This window comes from Podarcis erhardii (assembly GCF_964252035.2).
Source record: "Podarcis erhardii genome assembly, chromosome: 10".
NCBI lineage: Eukaryota > Metazoa > Chordata > Lepidosauria > Squamata > Lacertidae > Podarcis > Podarcis erhardii.
Genome location: NC_138500.1, coordinates 14,272,877 through 14,292,354, shown reverse-complemented (window position 1 = coordinate 14,292,354; position 19,478 = coordinate 14,272,877). Strand labels below are relative to the sequence as shown.

Below are 19,478 nucleotides of genomic sequence, written 5' to 3'. Positions count from 1 at the left end.
TGTGGCCATTTTTTGCCCATTAACCTAAATAATTGTGTCATGTGTCTTTATTTCCATTGGGGGGAGGCGGGAACTCACCACGCAACTCCATATTCCTGCATTACAGGAGGTTAGACTAGATGATCCTCAGAGTGCCTTCCAGCTCTACAATATGATTCTATAATGACCAGTTGGTTTCTTCTATATGCAATTAACCCAGCAGCTGCCAATGTGGGGTAGTGGTTACAGTCCTGGACCAGGACCAGGGAGAGCAGAGTTCAAATTCCCACCTAGCCATGAAGCTCATCGAGTCACCTTTACCTACTGCTCACTCACAACCTCTCCTTCCATACAAGGATAAAATGAGGATTTTTGTTCTCTGCATTGTGAAGTTGTATGAAAGGCAGCATCTTAATATATTATCCCAATAAATAAATGAGAATAAAGTGTTTTGTTTTTTGGAAGCTTCTTTCTTGGGACAGGCTGGGAGAAGCAAACTATATGATTGAGACAGTTTAAGAGGTTTAGAAACAGGGAGGGAAACTAACTTCAACTGCCTTGCATATTAGTAAGATGAACCAACCCTCACGTCTTAAACTAGTGCCGTAGGAGTTTCCTCTCCCCCTGAGAAAGGAGCCAGTGTGGTGTAGAGGTTAAGAGCAGTAGACTCGTAATCTGGTGAACCGGGTTCGCTTCCCTGCTCCTCCACATGCAGCTGCTGGGTGACCTTGGGCCAGTCACACTTCTTTGAAGTCTCTCAGCCTCACTCACCTCACAGAGTGTTTGTTGTGGGGGAGGAAGGGAAAGGAGAATGTTTGCCGCTTTGAGACTCCTTCAGGTAGTGATAAAGCGGGATATCAAATCCAAACTCTTCCTCTCGGTTTTCTCACGCTGAGAATGCTTGCACGAAAACAGAGAGGGAATCTCAGCTCCCGTTGAGACTCACCTGAACATCTCTGTGCTGTACGCTCTGCAAGACCCCGATTCGCCACAGCTTTTCACACCCCATTTCAAGCAGGTTGTATCGATCAGAGCTCCAAAATAAAGAGGGGCAGGAAGTCCGCCTGAAAAGAAGAACCACCAGCAGTGACATGAGCCTGGTTCGATCTTGGCAAAGTGGGTTTTTTTCAGTGAGAGTCAGAAAACGGCCGGGGCTTCGTGGTAGAACTTCACATGCAGAAAGTCTTGAGACTTACTGTATTTTTTTGCTCTATAAGACACACTTTTTTCCTCCTAAAAAGTAAGGGGAAACGTGTGTGCGTCTTATGGAGCGAATGCAGGCTGCGCAGCTATCGCTGAAGCCAGCACAGCAAGAGGGAGAGCTGCGCAGCGCCTCTTGTTGTGATGCCTTCACAGCGATGCACCATGAGGGACGGAAGGGAGCCCTTACGGAGCCCCTTCCATCCCTCATCCTGCTTCGCTGGGAAGCCAGCAGGCCAAGAGGCGCTGCGCAGCTCTCCCTTTTGCTCTGCTGGGTTCAGCAGAGCAGCGCAGTCCCTCTTCAGCAAAGCGGGAGGAGGAAAATAAGGAGCTCCATAAAGGGTAAGTCTGATCCTCCGTCCTCCTCCCTCTTCAACAACATTTGATTCAGAATAATTTTTTTGTTTTTTGTTTTCCTCCTCTTAAAAACTAGGTGTGTCTTATGGTCGGGTGCATCTTATAGAGCAAAAAATACGGTAATTCCAGACTTTTCCAGTTTTTTTAAAAACAACAACAACAAGGGAGATAGAGTACAACAGAGGCTGACCCGGAAGAGAAGGAATCTTTGATATCAGTGTGATACATATGGAAAAACTCCATCCCCACTGCTCTACAGACTTTGTGTCGTCATTGCCCTTAACTTTAGAACACACTACCTGGAAGCCTGTTTAAAGCAGTGGTTGCCATCGTGGTCACCACCCATGGGTGCCTTTGTGCCTTCAGAGGCCTTGCCTGGCACCCACAGCATTCCCTCCCCAACCCCCAACCCCCTGGAATTAGCCTTCCAAAAAGTAGTCTATTGCAGGACGTCGGAACCCTGCCTGAAGCCCTGGAGAGCAGCTGCCAGTCAGTGTAGACAATACTGAGGTATATTGGCCAACGTAGAAGGCAGCTCCCTTTGTTCCTTCCACTGTTTCTGATCTTCAAACAAAAGGAAAGGGAAGAAACATTTACCAAGTGTCCTTCCACAGAAAGCTTCGAAGCCAACAGCAAGGGATTTTAATTCTGGAGAAACCGATCTGGAAAAAAACAGGATGCAGAAGTTCAAAAAATTCCCTTCGACATTAATCAGATACACTTTGCTACAATGGCTGCAGTCCAGAAACATTGAAATAAATGGAATGTCGTGGCTCAAAAGGATATGGGGTTGTGCAAGCTGCAGAGCGTTAAATAACTGGAACTGCAAATTTTCAAGGGCAAAACTTACAACTCTCTTGTAAAAAACCAATCAATCCACTGGAATTAAAGAGGCCCAAATGTAGATTGATCCAAATGTGCAGAATTTGAAAATCCACAGAAATTATTTCGATAATGCTGTTGTTGTTTTGTTCCATGTATTTATTTAGCAAGATTTATATAATGCTTAATTTTAAAAAACCCCAACTCTAAGTGGTTTGCACAAAATGGTAATAATATTGTTATTATAAAATATAAAATTATTTTTATTATTTTATTTTATTATAAAATAAAACACTTTTTTTTAAAAAAAAGTCTGCGTAATGAAATTATCAAAATATAGATAAAATCTACAGCTTTGAGAAGAAAGGTCTATGATGAAATTTCAAACAGATTCCTCCCAGGCTTGGAACATACATTACGTGGCACTTGTAAAAGTGTTAATTCCACAAATCAAAGTGCTTTAAGAGGCATGTGTGGGATAAGTCAATCCTTCCAGCACATTCGTTCCAAGCTCTTGATGTCTTTATACATTAGCAGTAACATATTGATTTTGTCCCAGTAACAAAGCAGCAGCCAGTCTAGAATTTTGCTCAGTAGCAAATTGCCCAACTGATGAGAAGAGAAGACTCCCTGGAAAAGACCCTGATGTTGGGAAAGATGGAGGGCACCAGGAGAAGGGGACGACAGAGGATGAGATGGTTGGCCAGTGTTCTCAAAGCTACTAATATGAGTTTGACCAAACTGCGGGAGGCAGTGGAAGACAGAAGTGCCTGGCGTGCTCTGGTCCAGGGTGTCACGAAGAGTAGGACATGACCAAACGATTAAACAACAACAAAGCAAATTGACAGACACTGCAAATCTTTGAGAGCAGAGATGTAATATGTTCCCACTGCAGCCTTCCATGCTAACTACACTTTCCAGACCAAGTGTAATGGAACAGAGAACAATTTAGCCGTTGCCTTGTGCCAGAGCCTTGAAGAACACAACTAAAAATGACCAAAGCACCCAATATACGTACTTGAATAGAAGTAAACGTAAAAAACAGAACACAGCAAACCGGCAGCTTAAAACAGTCAAAACAGCAATAGGAAGCCCCACCATAGGCCTAAGCACCATGGTGACATGGTGGAACCAGACTGAAGAATACCACCACCAGCAGTAGCAAATAAAAGTTGTTAAAATCATTCCAAGGCTTGAAGCAAAAGGCTCTGCCCAGTGCCCAGGAAAGATGTCAAAGTGAACACCTGGTGGGCCTCTTTGCTGGGAGCCACCACTGAAAAGGCCCTGTCTCATGTTGCAAGCCTCCTGGCTTGCCTCTTAACTATTGGTGCTATTTCCAAGCATGTCTGAGCCGGGGCAGCTGGGGAGAGGCAGGCAGACAGACAGGTAGGAGAAGCATGCAGTGGGGGCAGGAGGCAGGCAAAAACTTATTGTGAGCACACAGGTAGCAAGAGGTGAGCGAGTGGCCAGTTGGGAAGGGGAGGCCTGCACTCAGTTGTGCATGGCAGAAGAAGATGCGCTCCACAGCAATTCAATCCTATGCTCTAAAAGAGCACCTTTGAATATGAACCTTGGGGCCCTGATAGTTTTGTAGAAGATTTTTGGAATCCTGATTGTAAATGCCTTTAGGGAAAAGAGAGCCAATGTGGTGTAGTGGTTAAGAGCGGTAGTCTCGTAATCTGGGGAACCGGGTTCGCGTCTCCGCTCCTCCACATGCAGCTGCTGGGTAACCTTGGGCCAGTCACACTTCTCTGAAGTCTCTCAGCCCCACTCACCTCACAGAGTGTTTGTTGTGGGGAGGAAGGGAAAGGAGAATGTTAGCCGCTTTGAGACTCCTTAGGGTAGTGATAAAGCAGGATATCAAATCCAAACTTTTCTTCTAGCAAAACGGCTTTATTTTGTCCTAGATTTCAGCTGCAAGCATTCAGATTTTCAGTGATGCACCCCCCGCCAATGTTGGCTACAATTATTATTATTATTATTATTTTCAAGCAGAAATTGGCACCTTTTTTGCAATCCAGGGGCATTCTGCAAAAGCAACCACTGAAATACAGGAGATTTGATGAACTATGCTGCGGAGCTGACCTGCCCCAAAACTTGATGGAGACAAAGAGGGGGATTTTTTTTTAAATGTGCTCACCTGAACATAATCATGTACGTCGGAGTTCCTCCCAAGGAAAAACCAAACGCAAATAAGAACGTCAAGGCCAAGAAATAAGGGAAGCTTTTAGTACAACTATCCCTTGGGCATTGACCCAAAACTGCCGATAGATTTCCAGGACCCGAAACTCCCACACAACTGCAATTGTGAAATACCTGCGAGAGAGAAGAGGGTGTGCGTCATTATCAGGGTGTCTTGCATTTTTTCACATTCCGCACCTCCGCTCCCTGTGGATTTTCCCCTGTGGGCAAAACATGTGGTACAAGATGTCCTGAACCCTCTGCAGTCTATCTAGTTGAAATGAAATACTTTATTGTCACTTGTACAACTTGTATACAGTGAGATTACACAAGCACCCCCCACTCAGCTCTCTTAGTCTTAATTCCCCTCGTTTACTGACGCACACCCATCAAACCCAAAAGTCAGTTGCCCTGTTGTTATCTTTTCATTCAGCAGCCTAACAGCCCACGGATAGAAGTTGTTCTTTGCCCTGTTGGTGCGACTAATCATGCTTCTATATCTTCTGCCCGAGGGCAGGAGATCAAGAAAGTGCCAGCCAGGGTGTGAATCATCCCTTAGAATTTTCCTCACGCTCCTGAGGCAACGTTCTTCTGCAGTGTCATCCAGTGGATTCACGGGACAGTCCATAATATCTTGTGCTGTATTCACCACCCTCTGTAGGCACTTCCTATCAATTGTTGTCAAACCAGCGTACCACACCGTGATGCAGTATGAAAGGACACTTTCTATTGTGGTAGAAGGAGATCATCAAATATTGATTGACATTGTTCTTCCGCAATACTCTGAGGAGATGGAGTCTCTGCTGGGCTTTCTTAGCCACCTGGGTTGTATTGATTTTCCAAGTAAGGTCTTCACTGAGATAAACTCCTAGGAATTTAAAGGAAGAGACTCTCTCCACACAGCCCTCCCTGATGTACAGTGGGGCTAGTTCTCCTCTTTTCCTCCAAAAGTCCAACTCCATCTCCTTTGTGTTGCTGATATTAAGGTGCAAGTTAATATTTGACATATTCCAGAGCCAAAATAGAGAGAACTATACAGCATATCTGCCAACTGTCCTGTTTTAATCACAGAAGCCAATCCCAGCTTCTGTTTGCATCCCAAGATATCCCCTTTTTTTGGTCTGGTATTCTGGCACAAGTCCTCATGCCGGACCACCGGACCAAGTGACCCTCACTATGGTGCAAGTCAGCAGGGCTGCCAGAGGGTAGGATCCAATACAAAGGATTCAAAATTCAAGAAAGGAGCTTCCGACCAAACTTTAGGAAGAACCTCCTGACAGCAAGAGCTGTTTAGCAGTCAAATGGACTGCACCTCAGAAGGTGGCGGACTCTCTTTCATCGGAAGGTTTTACGCTGAGGTTGGATGGCCATCTGTCAGGGAGTCTCTAGCTGTGATTTCTGCGTTGCAGGAGGTTGTGCCAAATGACACCGGTAGTCTCTTCCAACTCTATACAATCCTACGAACACACGGACCCCTTAAGAAGCAAACCTACAAACAGATATCTGCGCTTACCATATCTTTTCCACTTCCCACAGATGCTTTGCAGCCAGCTAAACATGCGCTCATGTAGGTGACCCCATTGCTTCCACAAACGGGATCCCAGTGGCTTGCATCACAGCTGCAGTCAGAGTTGCAGTCAGCTAACGATCCTTCCTTAGAGAAGGATGGTTCTTTCATGCTAAAGGGAACAGAAGCAAAGCCTTCAGGGTTGTTGTTATATCTGCATTTTGTCAAAGCATGTTTTCTCAAATATAACCCATTTTTGCATGTTAGTTTCACCAGTTTATTTTATGCAACAAAATTCATATACCACCTGATAGCGATGAAACCTCGGCAGTTCTCAACCTGTGGGTCCCCAGATGTTGTTGGACTACAACTCCCATCATCCCTGAGCTCTGGCCTTGCTAGCTAGGGGTGATGGGAGTTGTAGTTCAACAACATCTGGGGACTCACAGGTTGGGAAAGGCTGCAAAGTGGTTGACCAAAAAGCAAAACATCAGTAAAAGATAGTTAGCATGCATTCTTATGCACATTTTACCCTCCTATATGCTCTGAGCCCAGTTTTGGCTGGGGAGGGTGGGATATTAATAAGAATAAGAATAAGAATAAGAATAAGAATACTGAAATGCATTGTAAAATTCAGAGTGGCACTATGATGGCTGCATGTTAGTTCTCGTGTATGTTTGGGTAAGTTCCAGGCAGGTAGATTCACCATTAAATGTGAACTCAGGAGACCGTAGATGAGTAGATGGTCAACAATTAGACAGCAGAGGAGCAGGCATGAAGAGACATCTCCAGCAGACGGTACTCAGTTAGATCATTATTCTTTATTAAATTTGTATATCACCCACCATCTGAAGATCACAGGGCAGCTCACAACATAAAATGCACCAACGGTCTGAGTCAGTATAATATGGAATCTCCCGCCCCACAGTCCCAAAAATGAATATGACAACTTACCCAGAGTAGTTGATGTTCAAGCCAGCCACCTGGAGGTCATTGCAGTTGAATGCAAAGTAAAGCAGATTAAGTAGGAAGGTAATCAGAAAAGTGACACAGGCAAACTTCGCCATAGTTGTCACTTGCATCTTGAACTTCTTGATGATAAAACCTCCGAGGAACAGTCCCACAATTGTAGCAGGTAAAAGCAACACACCTAGAAAAAGAAAAGGGAACATTGACATAGGTTGCATGTGCTTACACACACACACACACACACACACACACACACTTACCCCAGCAAGCCAGAAACGCAACAACAAAGAGAGGAGTTTACGTACCAATATAAAAGATGGCATTTGAAACAGGTATGTTAAATTGCTGTTCCATAAACTTTGGCTCATATGTTATCATGCCAACAACAGAATTGTACAGAAGGACAATGAGGAGTAAATAGACCAGGAAGATAGTGTTTCCAAGTAGCTTCTTCAAAGTGGGGAAGAAATCTGGAAAGGAAATATAATATATCCATATCTAAAATAAACATCAGCAAGTGTATTCGCAGAGGAAAGGCTTATGATCATCTCTATCGTCACCCACGGAATCAAAAGCCAATGCTGATTCTGTTTACTGCTGAGCCTAATTTACATTGCCTAGATTTGTGTGTGTGTGTGTTCAGATTTGTAACTTCGGATCTACAGTGGTACCTCAGGTTAAGAACTTAATTCATTCTGGAGGTCCGTTCTTAACCTGAAACTGAGGTACCACTTTAGCTAATGGGGCCTCCCGCTGCTGCCGCGCAATTTCTGTTCTCATCCTGAAGCAAAGTTATTAACCCGAGTTACTATTTCTGGGTTAGCGGAGTCTGTAACCTGAAGCGTCTGTAACCCAAGGTACCACTGTAGTTGCGAATTGTGCAGATGGGAGAGAGGAACGCAGTGTGTAAAATGGTTCCCATTCAGCAAATTGTTAGTTAACTCTTCTTAACGAGTTTTAAGTGAAAAATGTTAAGGATATGATCAAGGTCTGTGGTCAAAATCTGAGAAGACCTCCTTGGAGGATGGAGCCCATGGCAGATACCAGCATGTACCAGGAACCAGGGCAACTTGAGAGGAATCCTGGGACCACAATTCATGAAGGTACCCCACCCAAGAAACCAGCAGAACTGGGTGACTGTATGTACCCTGACTCAAGTTACTGCTCCTGCATCTGCTTTACATGCAGAAGGTCCCAGGTTCAATCCTTAGCATCTCCAGATAGGGCAGGAAGAAAGCCATGGAGGGCCACCCCCAATCTGTGTAGACAATACTAGGTGGATCAGTGCTCTGACTCAGTAGAAGGCAGATTCCTGTGTTCCTTCCTGACATGCTTACATGGACATCTGCTTACAAAAAGAGACCATGGAGACCAATTATCTGAATCACCACACATTTTTCACCACAGATCACGTCTGTTTTCAAAATAGTAGGGGTGAGTGCCAGCTGTTAATAAAAGGGATCGTAACCTTCCAATAATATTGGGGTGTATGTTTATGCTTTAAATTGCAATCACCCCAAAATAAGGACACTGTGTTTCTGGTCTACAAATCCCATCATCCCTGAGCACTGGCCATGCTGTGGGAGTTGATGGGAGCTGGAGTCCAGAAACATCTGGAGAGTCAAGTTTCCCTAGTCCTGTTCTATTTTGTTTAAGGAGATGAGCGCATTGCAAAAGTGGGCCACCCACCGAGCCGATTGCTCTTAGGAAGCTCAACATTAACTAGTGAAGGAGAGCCAGAGGAGGAGGAGGAGGAGGAGGAGGAGGAGGAGATTCAGCAGTCAACCTTTTGTTGCTTTGGAGATCTTCAGCCGTGGTGGTTTTGGAGATTCTGTTTTGCCACAGCTATCCTTGGAGTTTCCGTAAACGTCACCCGACTTCTTAATTATCCTTTCTTCTCCTTGTTTTGGCAAAGAGTAAGGCAGGAACCAGAAAGGGAAGGAGGCCACAATGCTGATGGCTCCACATAACAGTATTCCAAGCCACCAGGCACCAACCCAACGCACATCCTTAGAATTTATTGTCAATGTATCTGGGAGAAAAGGACAGAGATTGAACTTTTAGCCTCTTTAAATGGAAAAAAAAAGATGATCTACATCTTTTGCTCTACTTTGCTTATTCATCACTGCAGTTCTCAGTTGGCTCCCAGTTTGACCTTTCACCTCTCCACTGTATGGTCCAGCTGATAAAAAGTTAGATGTGGACCTAAAAGATCTAAACTGCAATCACAGCTCAGTCATAAAAACCATGGGTGATTTTTCAGGCATATTGTAAGAACTTCAGAAAAATCCTGCTGGATCAGACCAAGGGCCTATTGAGTCCAGCATCCTGTTCTCACAGTGGCCCACCCAGTGTCTCTGGGTGCGTAGGCACAAATGCAATAGCACCCTTCCAGCTGTGATCCATACCAACTGATATTCAGAAATATTCTTTCAGTGCCTCAGTGGGAAAAGGGATTGACCATTCAGCCACAATAGGAATTGTAGCTATGGGAGGGGAATGAAGGTCTCAGCACTGTTAACAAACTACAGCTCCCAGGATTCTTTAGGGGAAGCCATGGCTGTTTAAAGTGCTATAATATTGCTTCAAATGCATGGGGCAGATGGGGCCTAAGAGACAAGCTAAGTGGAGGTAACACTGTAGGAAGTGAGGAATTTAGGAGATGGAGGGTGTTAGCGCCAGAGAAGGGTTAAGAGGGTAATATCCGGCAACTGGAGAGATTGTAGGAGAATGTACTTAAAACCACAAATGGGAGTTTAGTTTAGTTTAACAGGGAGTCTGGGCAGGAAGCCTGAAATTTATTTGTGTGCAATAGTAAATCTTCTAGGAAGTGTCTATGGATGATAATACACAGCTTTCCTCTGATGGAAGAGAGCTGGTTGGAAGCTGGGCTTGTCCACACCACAGCAAAATGTGGAACTGCACCTTCCTGTCTCCCCACTAATGTAAGGACATCCTACACACCCCAGTGTTGTCCTGGAACTTCCACCCTTTAAATGCAGGGCTTTTCAATCTTGGCCACTGCAGATCTTCCAAGGATAGGAAAAGCCCACATTCCCAGGGAGGCCTGGGACAAAACTGGGATGGGGAAGAGCGTCCTGTGATTACATCCCCCCCCTCCACATTAATGGTGAGAGAAAAGAGGTGCAAATCCACATTTTGGTTCTGCAGATGGAGAAGCTCTCTGAGAACCTTAATTTTGTGAATTCCTAACAGGCCCTTTCTGCATCATGGGATGAAGTCACTGGAACCCAAAGCCTTGCCCACCTTCTTCAGTCTTCTGATGGCTGTGGTCCTTTGCTGAGACAATATTTTCCAGAGCTCAGGGCTCCAGAAGGACCTAGTGGGGATTATCTAGGGTCTGGCCTGACAATTGCTACCAAGCCACAGCAGAAGAGGACAATTGGCACTCAGCACTCGCTGGACAGGAGAGTCAACGTTAACAGAGACGAAACACTGGATACGATTATGGGTATTTGTTCCTTACCAGTATCTACCAGTCCAATGTCAACCCACAGATTAGCACAGTAGGATCCAAGCAGAAAGCCAGCTGAGGGTCCAAACATTCCCAGTGCTCTCACTATTCCTGTAAAAGATCACACGGCAGCACAGTGACTTATTTACAGCGCATGGTGAAGAAGATTATCTATGAAGAGATGAGGTGATCTTTGGGCATGCTACTCTCTGCCAGGGTAGAAGGCTGGGCAAAAGTCTGGGTCATCTGCTGTCTGCATTGCAGAGGAACAGGGTGGGGAACCAGAGCAGCCCGCCATTCTGCCCTACCAGAATGCAATCCCAACCTGATCAAAGACCCAGAATGCAATCCTATATAAGTCTCATCTGAAAGAAGCCTTAGAAGTTCAGTGGATCAATTCTTCCAGGTAGATGAGAGTGGGAATGCAGCCACAAGTCTTTGGAAAAGGCTGTGTTGAGACCTTCAAAAGTGGAGTGAATCTCCATCCAATTACACAGGTGTTGCTGTGTTTTGGGGACGGGGAGTGTTTTTTTGTAACTGGGGTTCTGGGGAAAAAGAATGGTAAAGGTAAAGGGACCCCTGACCATTAGGTCCAGTCGTTCCCGACTCTGGGGTTACAGCGCTCATCTCGCTTTACTGGCCGAGGGAGCCGGTGTACAGCTTCCGGGTCATGTGGCCAGCATAACTAAGCCGCTTCTGGTGAACCAGAGCAGCGCACGGAAACGCCGTTTACCTTCCCACCGGAGTGGTACCTATTTATCTACTTGCACTTTGATGTGCTTTCGAACTGCTAGGTTGGCAGGAGCAGGGACCGAGCAACGGGAGCTCACCCCGTCACGGGGATTCAAACCGCCAACCTTCTGATCAGCAAGTCCTAGGCTCTGTGGTTTAACCCACAGTGCCACCCGCATCCCTAAAAAGAATGGTAGTCTCCACTAAAAACCATCATCTCGCTCCAATCCCAGGTACCCCACCTTGGAGCAATGCTATGCCATGACTCGGATCTAATCCGCACCATACATTACTCCTCCCTTGATTATTATTTTTAGGGAAGCAGTTTTTCAATGTGTTGAGAATGGCTGCTTCTTTGGAGGAAACCATGTGTCATTCTGGGATAGAAAGGATGGCAGCTAGCAATTGCAGGCCACTGTGAGGCTCTCCACTGCTACCCAATGATAGTTCCCCCAATTTTATTTTTCCAAAACCTGACAAAATGCTTTCTTTGTTCAAAACCTGCAAATGAGGCAGGGAGGAGGCCCTTTCCTCTTCACACAAATTTTGCTCACTTTTTTATCTGTTCAGTTTGCCTTGGTGGTTGATATGCATTCTTAAGCTCCCTTGTGACTGAGAAGGCACAAATATTTTAAACCAGAACATAAACAGCCTTAAGATATTTTAAAGCAACCAAGAAACAGCCAAGAGCTGGTAAGACAATGCAGACCTTCAGAAGGCTGCTTTTCAACCCAGTTCTGATCTTTAATGGGATGGGATCGCCTCGCTTATTTTACCTATGTAAAAGGCCGAGTTTTGTTCCGTGGCGAAATCATCGATGTACGACAGCCCCAGGGGCATCACGGGAGCTTCACCAATTCCACGAAGAATATTCCCAGCAAGGACAAACAGCCACAGGTAGGAGCTCGTCGATTTTTCACAGCCTGCGGGCAAAGGATGGCACACAGCTTGGTGAACGAATCTGCTGTGCCCTATTCGTTTTCCCTTGCAGGGCTATTGGCAGCTTCAAAGGGTCATGAGGGCAGAGATGCAAACTATAGAGGTGGCACAGAGCAAAAGGTGGGTAGATTCCACCACCAGTGCCACTGCCGTGCCATTGCACCAATTAAATCTAGAGCACCTGTCTCACGGAATTGTAGAGCTGGAAGGGACCCCATGGGGCAATGCAGGAATCTCAGCCAAAGCATCCATGGCAAATGGCCACCCAACCTCTGCTTAAAAACATCCAAGCGAGGAGAGTCCATGGATCACAGCATCTGCTGTGGCTGCAGAGACCTGTAACTCATAACTGCTGCCTCCCATGTTGTTTTTGCTGCCTTAGCATCACCAAAGTGACCTCCCCTGGGGGCAAGCCTAGGCAGTCTGTATGGAGGTCCTGGGCTGCCCAGATGACAAGACTCCCCTCTCAGCATCACTGACGTGGTCCAAAGGAAAGCAGAGCAAGATGTTTGGCACCAACTTGGCTGCAGGAGTTGCCGGAAGGAGGCGTACAAGGCGCCATCCAATCAACTTAGGGACTTTGGGTTTGCGTAGGGCAGGGGTTGGCAAGGCTTACTGGGCGTGGGCTGGATCACTCTTGTGGAGATTCTCCATGGGCCAGACCAGCGCAGCGCAATGCCCAAAATCACGTCTGCACATGTCCGTGACGCCGGAAATCGCTTCTGCGCATGCCCAGACCCTGAAAATTGCAGGCGCGATTTTTGGCGTCTGGGCATGTGCAAAAGAGATTTATGGGGCCACGGACATACGCAGACGTGATTTTTGGCCTCTGGGCATGCACAGAAGCAATTTCTGGAACCGCGGAAGAGAGTCCCCGCGCCGCGCTGCACCAGTTTAGCGCAGCGCACGGGAACTTGCCAAGCGAGTGGCTCGGTTTGGGGACAGCTCGTGGGCCAGTTAAATAGTCTCCATGGGCCACTTCTGGCCCATGGGCCTTAGGTTGCCAACCCCTGTGTAGGGTTAGCCCCTTAGCCTAATGGGAAATGACTGACTTGGGTGTCAAATGTGGCCCTCCAAGTGACTCTCCCCATGCCACGTCCCATTGCTGTCTCCCTTGCACCATCCATGGGTGTTTTTGCCTGTGTGGAATGTGTCCTTGAACTTTGATCATGCTTCTTGCTTGCCTGGGTGAGGATACAGGTGTGTGTTGGTATGCGTGTAGAAACTAGCCTACTGTACAGAGGTGCAATGAGCATTTGTTGTTCTGCCCTCTTTTGCCTCACCCACTCAATTGCATGCTTCTGCTTAGTGGCCAACAGCTGGGACAGCAGCAAGAACAACTACAAAAACAAAGTCAAAGAGACAAAGAAGATGAAAAGTTGCTTGTACTATCACTATTCCATGAGCACTGAATGTGCTGAGTCTTCATTGAACCTTTTGCTTTTGTTTCCCCCTGCAGATCTGTTTCCCAACTTTTTTGTTTTATTTTTTTTATATTCCTGTAAACCTTGGAGTTCCCCATAAGTCTGCTTGTTCCCCAGTGACCTGGTTCTGGCTTAAATCCTGCCGGCTCTCAGCCATCTAAGTTTGCTGTTAGAAAAAGGGAGCTCGCAAAGTGCACTGTGGACACTCGACCATTTGAGTTCTCAGTTAAAGAGAATGACGATGGGAAACAGATTTTTCAGCTACAGATGTTCAATGGCAGCCAAACCTGGACACTGAAAACTGAAAGCCTTGGTCCGGCAAGCAATATTGAAGAGGAGCAACTGTAATAGCAACTGTAGCAGCAGCGGAGGGCACAAATCGATTGCAACTGCTGGTCTGGATGATACCCAGCAGTCCCTTCCAAGGCTGCAATCCTGTATCCTTTGCAGGTAGGATGCATAAGAGGAAAGCTGGTAAACAGGTCTATCTAGTTCCTTTGCTAAGGGAATGGTCATACTGTAGCTGTCCAGTTAAGTACCACAGTTTACATGTCCAAAGACATGTTGCCATAGAGACAAATGGGTGGGCCTTTTCTCACCTCACTTGGCTCAAGCCACGTCAATCCTAAAATGGAAAACAATAGGCCAAGTGGAGCTGTGTGAGTTTTGGCTGGTGCTGCAAGCTGGAGACCCAAAGTAGAGGCTTGGGGCTAACCCCTCCATCCTATGCTTGGGTTGTATAGATGTGCAAATAACTGCATATGTCCCAAAGACACCAACATTTCCATTGGCCTTCACCTGGGTAAGCACAGAAACCGCTGAAGTCTCTTGCTGCTCAGAGATCAATGTGCATTCAGCAAAACATTTAAAGCACATTCAAAACACACACATTCAAAACCCCAAAGAATTCCGAGAACTGTAGTTTATTAAGGGTGCTGGTAATTGTAGCTCTGTGGGGGTAAACTACAGATCCCTTGATTTTGAGGGGTTGGGAGGTGTTAGGTTTGAATGAATGGTGCATATGCAGCCATCGTTTCATACAGGGGTAGTTCTCTTATTGGGAACATGGCTACAATAGAGACTGATATTAGAGGGCTGTTGCGAGAGAATATGAATTGTTCAGCCTGGAAAATCACAGTACCAGTTGCTACATAAAGAGGTGTTGGTGGCAAAAGGCCATAGAGCAACCTGCCCAAAAGGTGTCGGGGCATGAGAGAGACTATAAGTCTACATGATGAAACTATGTCCTGCATCTCTTCATGTGCACACCAAGAGACTGGGGCACAGCTCACCTCAGGAGCCACCCAAGTTTTGCTTACCAAGAGCACTTGCATTTTGAAAACTTTCCAAGTCGTCTATCACATGGTGGGGAGGAATGGTTGTTGAGCAAGCCGACACACTCGCAGAAGAATTGGTCACAGAAACTGCAATGCTCTTGTAATTGTAACTTTAAAAAGAAGAAGGAAGAAACAAATGCCGTGTGATGGAAACATGGAAGGGTTTAAAAATATTTGTTAATAATAACAATGATGATGATAATAATGATGATGATGATGATACTATTAATACCCTTTAATTCTGAGTGGTACATAGGAGCACAGGAGCTAACTTATATTGAGTTAAAGCATTGTATCCATCTAGCTCAGCAGGGAGGGTGTTCCTCCCAGCCCGACCCGGAAATGCCGCTGAAAACTGAACATGGTATCTTCTATATGCGAAGCAGATGGTCTACTACAACCCTATTGGCAGCTGCTTTGTGAGGCAATGAGACAATTGATGGTTGCTTCATGGCAAATGGTGCAATGTCATAAGAATGATGCACTGCTCTTTTCCAAAAAGTTAGGAAATGTTATTTATTTAGTTATTTACTAATTTTATGTCCTGGTTTCCTTGCGGGAGCAGTGCCATCGCAACCAGACTTTGGGGCCTATGCCCATGACCTCACAACCAAGGCTTCTCGACAACAGCCCAAACGCTGCCATGCCCAATGGCTACCCTTGATATTTGGTACACCCAAACTTCTCCAGCAGAGGCCCAATGAAGTGTGTGATATCCAAGCATTCCCTGCCAACGACACAGGGCCAAAACAAATGTCTGCGCTGCCCAGCAGAAACTCTCTGAGGCTTCAGATATGGTTGACTCCACTCAGTCCAACTTTGAGATGCTGAGAATTGATCTGCTGCTTAATTATAGTCCTTCCCTCTACAAAGCATTCCCAACACTCTGGTCCTCTTTTTGATGCTCATCTGTCTTAGCCCATGGACCACCCTCCCTGGTGACAGGCATTTCCCTAAGGATGCTAATGTTGGTAATTGTTAATGCTGTACTTACCGCCCCATTATGAAGTGAGGCACAATTGACACAAATGATCCCAGGGACATGATGAGGCACCCAACCGCAATCACCTTTGGACGATGAACTTTCGGGCCCAGGTAACTCACCAAGATCAGCACCAATAAGTTTCCTACATCAGGAGAAGAGATGTGATGAATTCCAGGGGGCAGGGAGAGGCAGAAGGCCTTTCCACTGTGAAACTACAGTAGGTTACCTCTTGCGGGGAGGGGGGACAGGTATACCTATCTCAAAGCTTCCATCGATCAGTCCGACCACAAACGATGGGATTTCAAATCTCCTCTCAATCTGAGTCATCACACTCTTCATGTAGCTTCCCGTAAATGCTTTGGAGAAGAAGGAAAATGACAGCGCCCCGAGGAATATCTGGGGTGAACACAAAGGAAAACGTGAGCTGACAAAGGAGCTATTGTCTCAAGATAATATAACATCTCAACCACAGAAATAAAAACAGACAAGTCTCTGGCCTCAAGGAGCTTACAATTTAATATGTGGAAGGAAAATAGAGGGAGACAAGGCTAGGGACCATGCTTTTGAACCATCTGGAATTTTTGGGCCATTTGTTGCAGAGAAAGGGAGGTTTTTACCTTTAGCTTTGAAACAGGGAGACATGCTCTCTTCACCAGGTGCGACCCATGGCTTTTGTCCAAGAATGGGGGGTTGTCTTTAGCTTGCTGCAGAACCATTTTTCCATCCATGACGCTGATCTTCTAGCTTGGGAACACAGACCTTTCTGTCTGGGGGGGGGGGGGGATAAGAACAACAGTTATGTCATTTCCTTAGTGATAGCACTTCATGTTTTGGACTGAGTCCCAACCTTCAGCATGGCTTCAGTTTAGGATGCAAAACAGGAGAACCAGCAATCTGGATTTGGATCTGAGCCCCCTCAGCTGTTTACACAGAGCAATATCACATCAACAGGCTGCCTCTGTCAGAGGTCCTGGTAGTGCCAGGTTTATGCTTGCCTGGATAGAGAACACAGAGATGTGCAGCCACTTTTGGGTGGCTGGAATGTAGCTTACTGGACACAGGTAAGAGCTGTACCTGTTGTCTGTTTTTGCAATTGTTTGCTTTTTGATTGCACACCCCCTCGCCGTTTGCTCAAGCCCTGCTCCCCACTGGCAAGCAGACCCTGGAAGAATCCCTGGCACAAAAGGAATCTTGTTATTGACTGCTCGGTTTAATTGCCTGTCACCCTTAGGAGGTGAGACGCAAGGAAGGGGAAGATCTTCCAGGGTGGGAGACCGGGAGAAGAAAGGGAAGCTCCCAAGTGAAAGCTGTGAGGCTCCACCCCTTTCTGTGTGAGACAAGAGTTAAGACTTTGCATTTTCTTTTCTCTTTCCTTTTCCTTTTTGTTTTTATTTAAATTAGTACAGTGGTACCTCGGTTTTCGAACATCTTGGAAATCGAATGTTTCGGTTTTTCAACGCCAAAAAACCAGAAGTTAATCCTTCCATTTTTAAACATGCCGCAGAAGTCAAATGGCTTCCACTGAGTGTTTCTCAGTTTTCTCAATTAAATTTGCAGACTGCCCTTTGCGCCTCGGTTTTCAAACGTTGCGGAAGTCGAACCGTCTTCCAGAATGGATTACGTTCAAAAACTGAGGTACCACCATATTGAATTATGAAATAGCTTCCATAAAATTTTATGGGAAAGGGAGAACTGTTTGCCACCCTTAATTCCAACTAAATTTGTTTTGATTGCTCTCTCTCACCAAGTTTGCCTCCTGAGATACAAATGCAACTCTGGATAACTTTGTGGTACAGTAATTATTTTAACAGTACAGTATGGGACTGTTGATGTCCAAGTAATAGACTCGGCACATGCTGCCAGTGTACAGTGGACCCTCGGGTTACGTTACCTTCGGGTAAAGCGCGTTCTCCTTCATGGAGAGCATGTGTTGCGGTGGGGGCCGCCAGGACACTCCAAAGTTGGGGGCAGGCTAATTGATCGTTGGCCACTGATGCAATTGGGGCTTCCCTTGTTGTTGGGAAGAAGTTAATGTTGCCATTTGTTGACTGACAGCCAGAAATGCTAAAACTCCTTGCACGAGGCTAGGGCTTCCTCTTTTCGCCCGTGCATCGGATTGCCCGTCCCCCCCCCTCCCTAGAATTAGGGTTGTTCGCTTTGACCTTGCTATGCCTGTCATGGGGTCGTCTGCTCTTGGGGCAGGGGCCCAGTAGGAATTTTGTCCATCTGGCCGATTGGCTGGGACCATTTGGTTTTTGCCTACTGCGTAGCAAATCGTCACAACTTGTAAGGTTCGCGGTTAGGGATTGGTTTATGGTTTGGTTGGTTGAGGGGAAGTGGTTGAGTGCCTGCCCTTGTTAGGTTGAGTGCCTGCCTCTCTAATGCTGCTGCTGCAAGGGATTCCGTTAAAGGAATTGGGGGCTAACTATTGCTTGTCCACTCTGTCAAGGGGGCTTGGGCCATAGCAATGAGCTCCTGGTTGCATTTGGGGTGAGGGCAGGTTCCCTGCTCCGTGTTACCCCCATGTGTATTCCCCTATTCTGACTTTCGCATCGTGCGGAATGTCAGTCTGTCCCCCATGGTGGGGGCAGATAGTCGCAACCAATGCCTAAGCAACCACTCACAAATTTGTATTTCAATAAAGTTGTGGCCAAAATTATGCCAAAAATCTTAAACAAAAAATTCTGTGTGATGTGTGAGTTATTGGGGTGGCCCTGAGGACCTCGACACGCAACATAATCCTCGGGTTGCGAACGTGGCATACCTGGAAGTGTATACTTCTGGGTTTTGTTGCATGCGCAGAAGCACTCTGGACACCGTGCATGTGCACAGAAGCACTCAATTGTGCCACACACATGTGCAGAAGGGTGCCTCCAGTTACGAAATTTTCAGGATATGGCCAGGCTTCTGGAACAGATCCCGTTCGTAACTGGAGGTATCCCTGTTCTCTCTTTTCTCTTCTGCCTTTGGGTGTATGATGTATTACATTAAAAAAAACCCTCATACCAATAGCTAAAAGTCAAGACTCAGTTCTGCATAGGATAGCATTAAAAATTGCCATTAAAGTATCCCACGGCAGCAAGTTCCCAAGATACCAACTGTTCTTTTCTGAGCTTGTGTCAGTTTCAGCTCTGGGGTTTATTTTGACCAGCTCCTGTTGCCAAGTAGATCTCTTAAAAAAAAACCAACTATTTATAATTCTGCTTGTAGCCAAAAAAGGCCTGACTTCACAGTTCTGTGCCTTCAAAATTCAGCCACGTCAGCATTTTGTATGCAAGAGTTTTAACCTTTTAAGCAAGCCGTGCTCAAGATCTCTAAACAAACTTCAGTTGCAATGCAGAGCAAACACACTTTGGGTCCCTTTATCTCCTGCTGATGATTAACCAGCCAGGGAATCTGACCTCTTAAATTTTTTTATTTTTTTATTTTTAAACATTTTGACCAGCCCTCCTTTTCTTCCCACTTCAATTCCTTCCTCCCCTTCTTTGAATGGCTTGACAGCACAACTGTCGCTGCATTTCGGCAGAGGGCAGGAATGCACTCGAATTCTGCTCAAGATAAAAAATTAAAA

General features: G+C 45.9%; 1 protein-coding gene across 2 annotated transcripts in view; it reads right to left on the bottom strand.

The window, feature by feature from the left end:
- The window catches only part of LOC309351820 (solute carrier organic anion transporter family member 1C1-like), a 32,936-nt gene that overhangs the window by 3,907 nt on the left and 9,551 nt on the right, over window positions 1–19,478 (bottom strand). The window contains exons 2-14 of one of the 2 annotated variants that reach the window (XM_081879855.1): window positions 16,525–16,674; window positions 16,162–16,303; window positions 15,917–16,049; window positions 14,905–15,032; window positions 11,999–12,145; window positions 10,503–10,601; window positions 8,802–9,047; window positions 7,321–7,485; window positions 7,001–7,196; window positions 6,053–6,218; window positions 4,499–4,674; window positions 2,134–2,198; window positions 926–1,043 (exon numbers count right to left, since the gene is read on the bottom strand). In XM_081879855.1, coding sequence (XP_081735981.1) covers window positions 926–1,043; window positions 2,134–2,198; window positions 4,499–4,674; window positions 6,053–6,218; window positions 7,001–7,196; window positions 7,321–7,485; window positions 8,802–9,047; window positions 10,503–10,601; window positions 11,999–12,145; window positions 14,905–15,032; window positions 15,917–16,049; window positions 16,162–16,303; window positions 16,525–16,635 — 1,892 coding nt within the window. In that variant the 5' untranslated portion in view covers window positions 16,636–16,674. The remainder of the gene's footprint in view (window positions 1–925; window positions 1,044–2,133; window positions 2,199–4,498; window positions 4,675–6,052; window positions 6,219–7,000; window positions 7,197–7,320; window positions 7,486–8,801; window positions 9,048–10,502; window positions 10,602–11,998; window positions 12,146–14,904; window positions 15,033–15,916; window positions 16,050–16,161; window positions 16,304–16,524; window positions 16,675–19,478) is intronic. The other variant, XM_081879854.1, reaches the window with a different exon arrangement.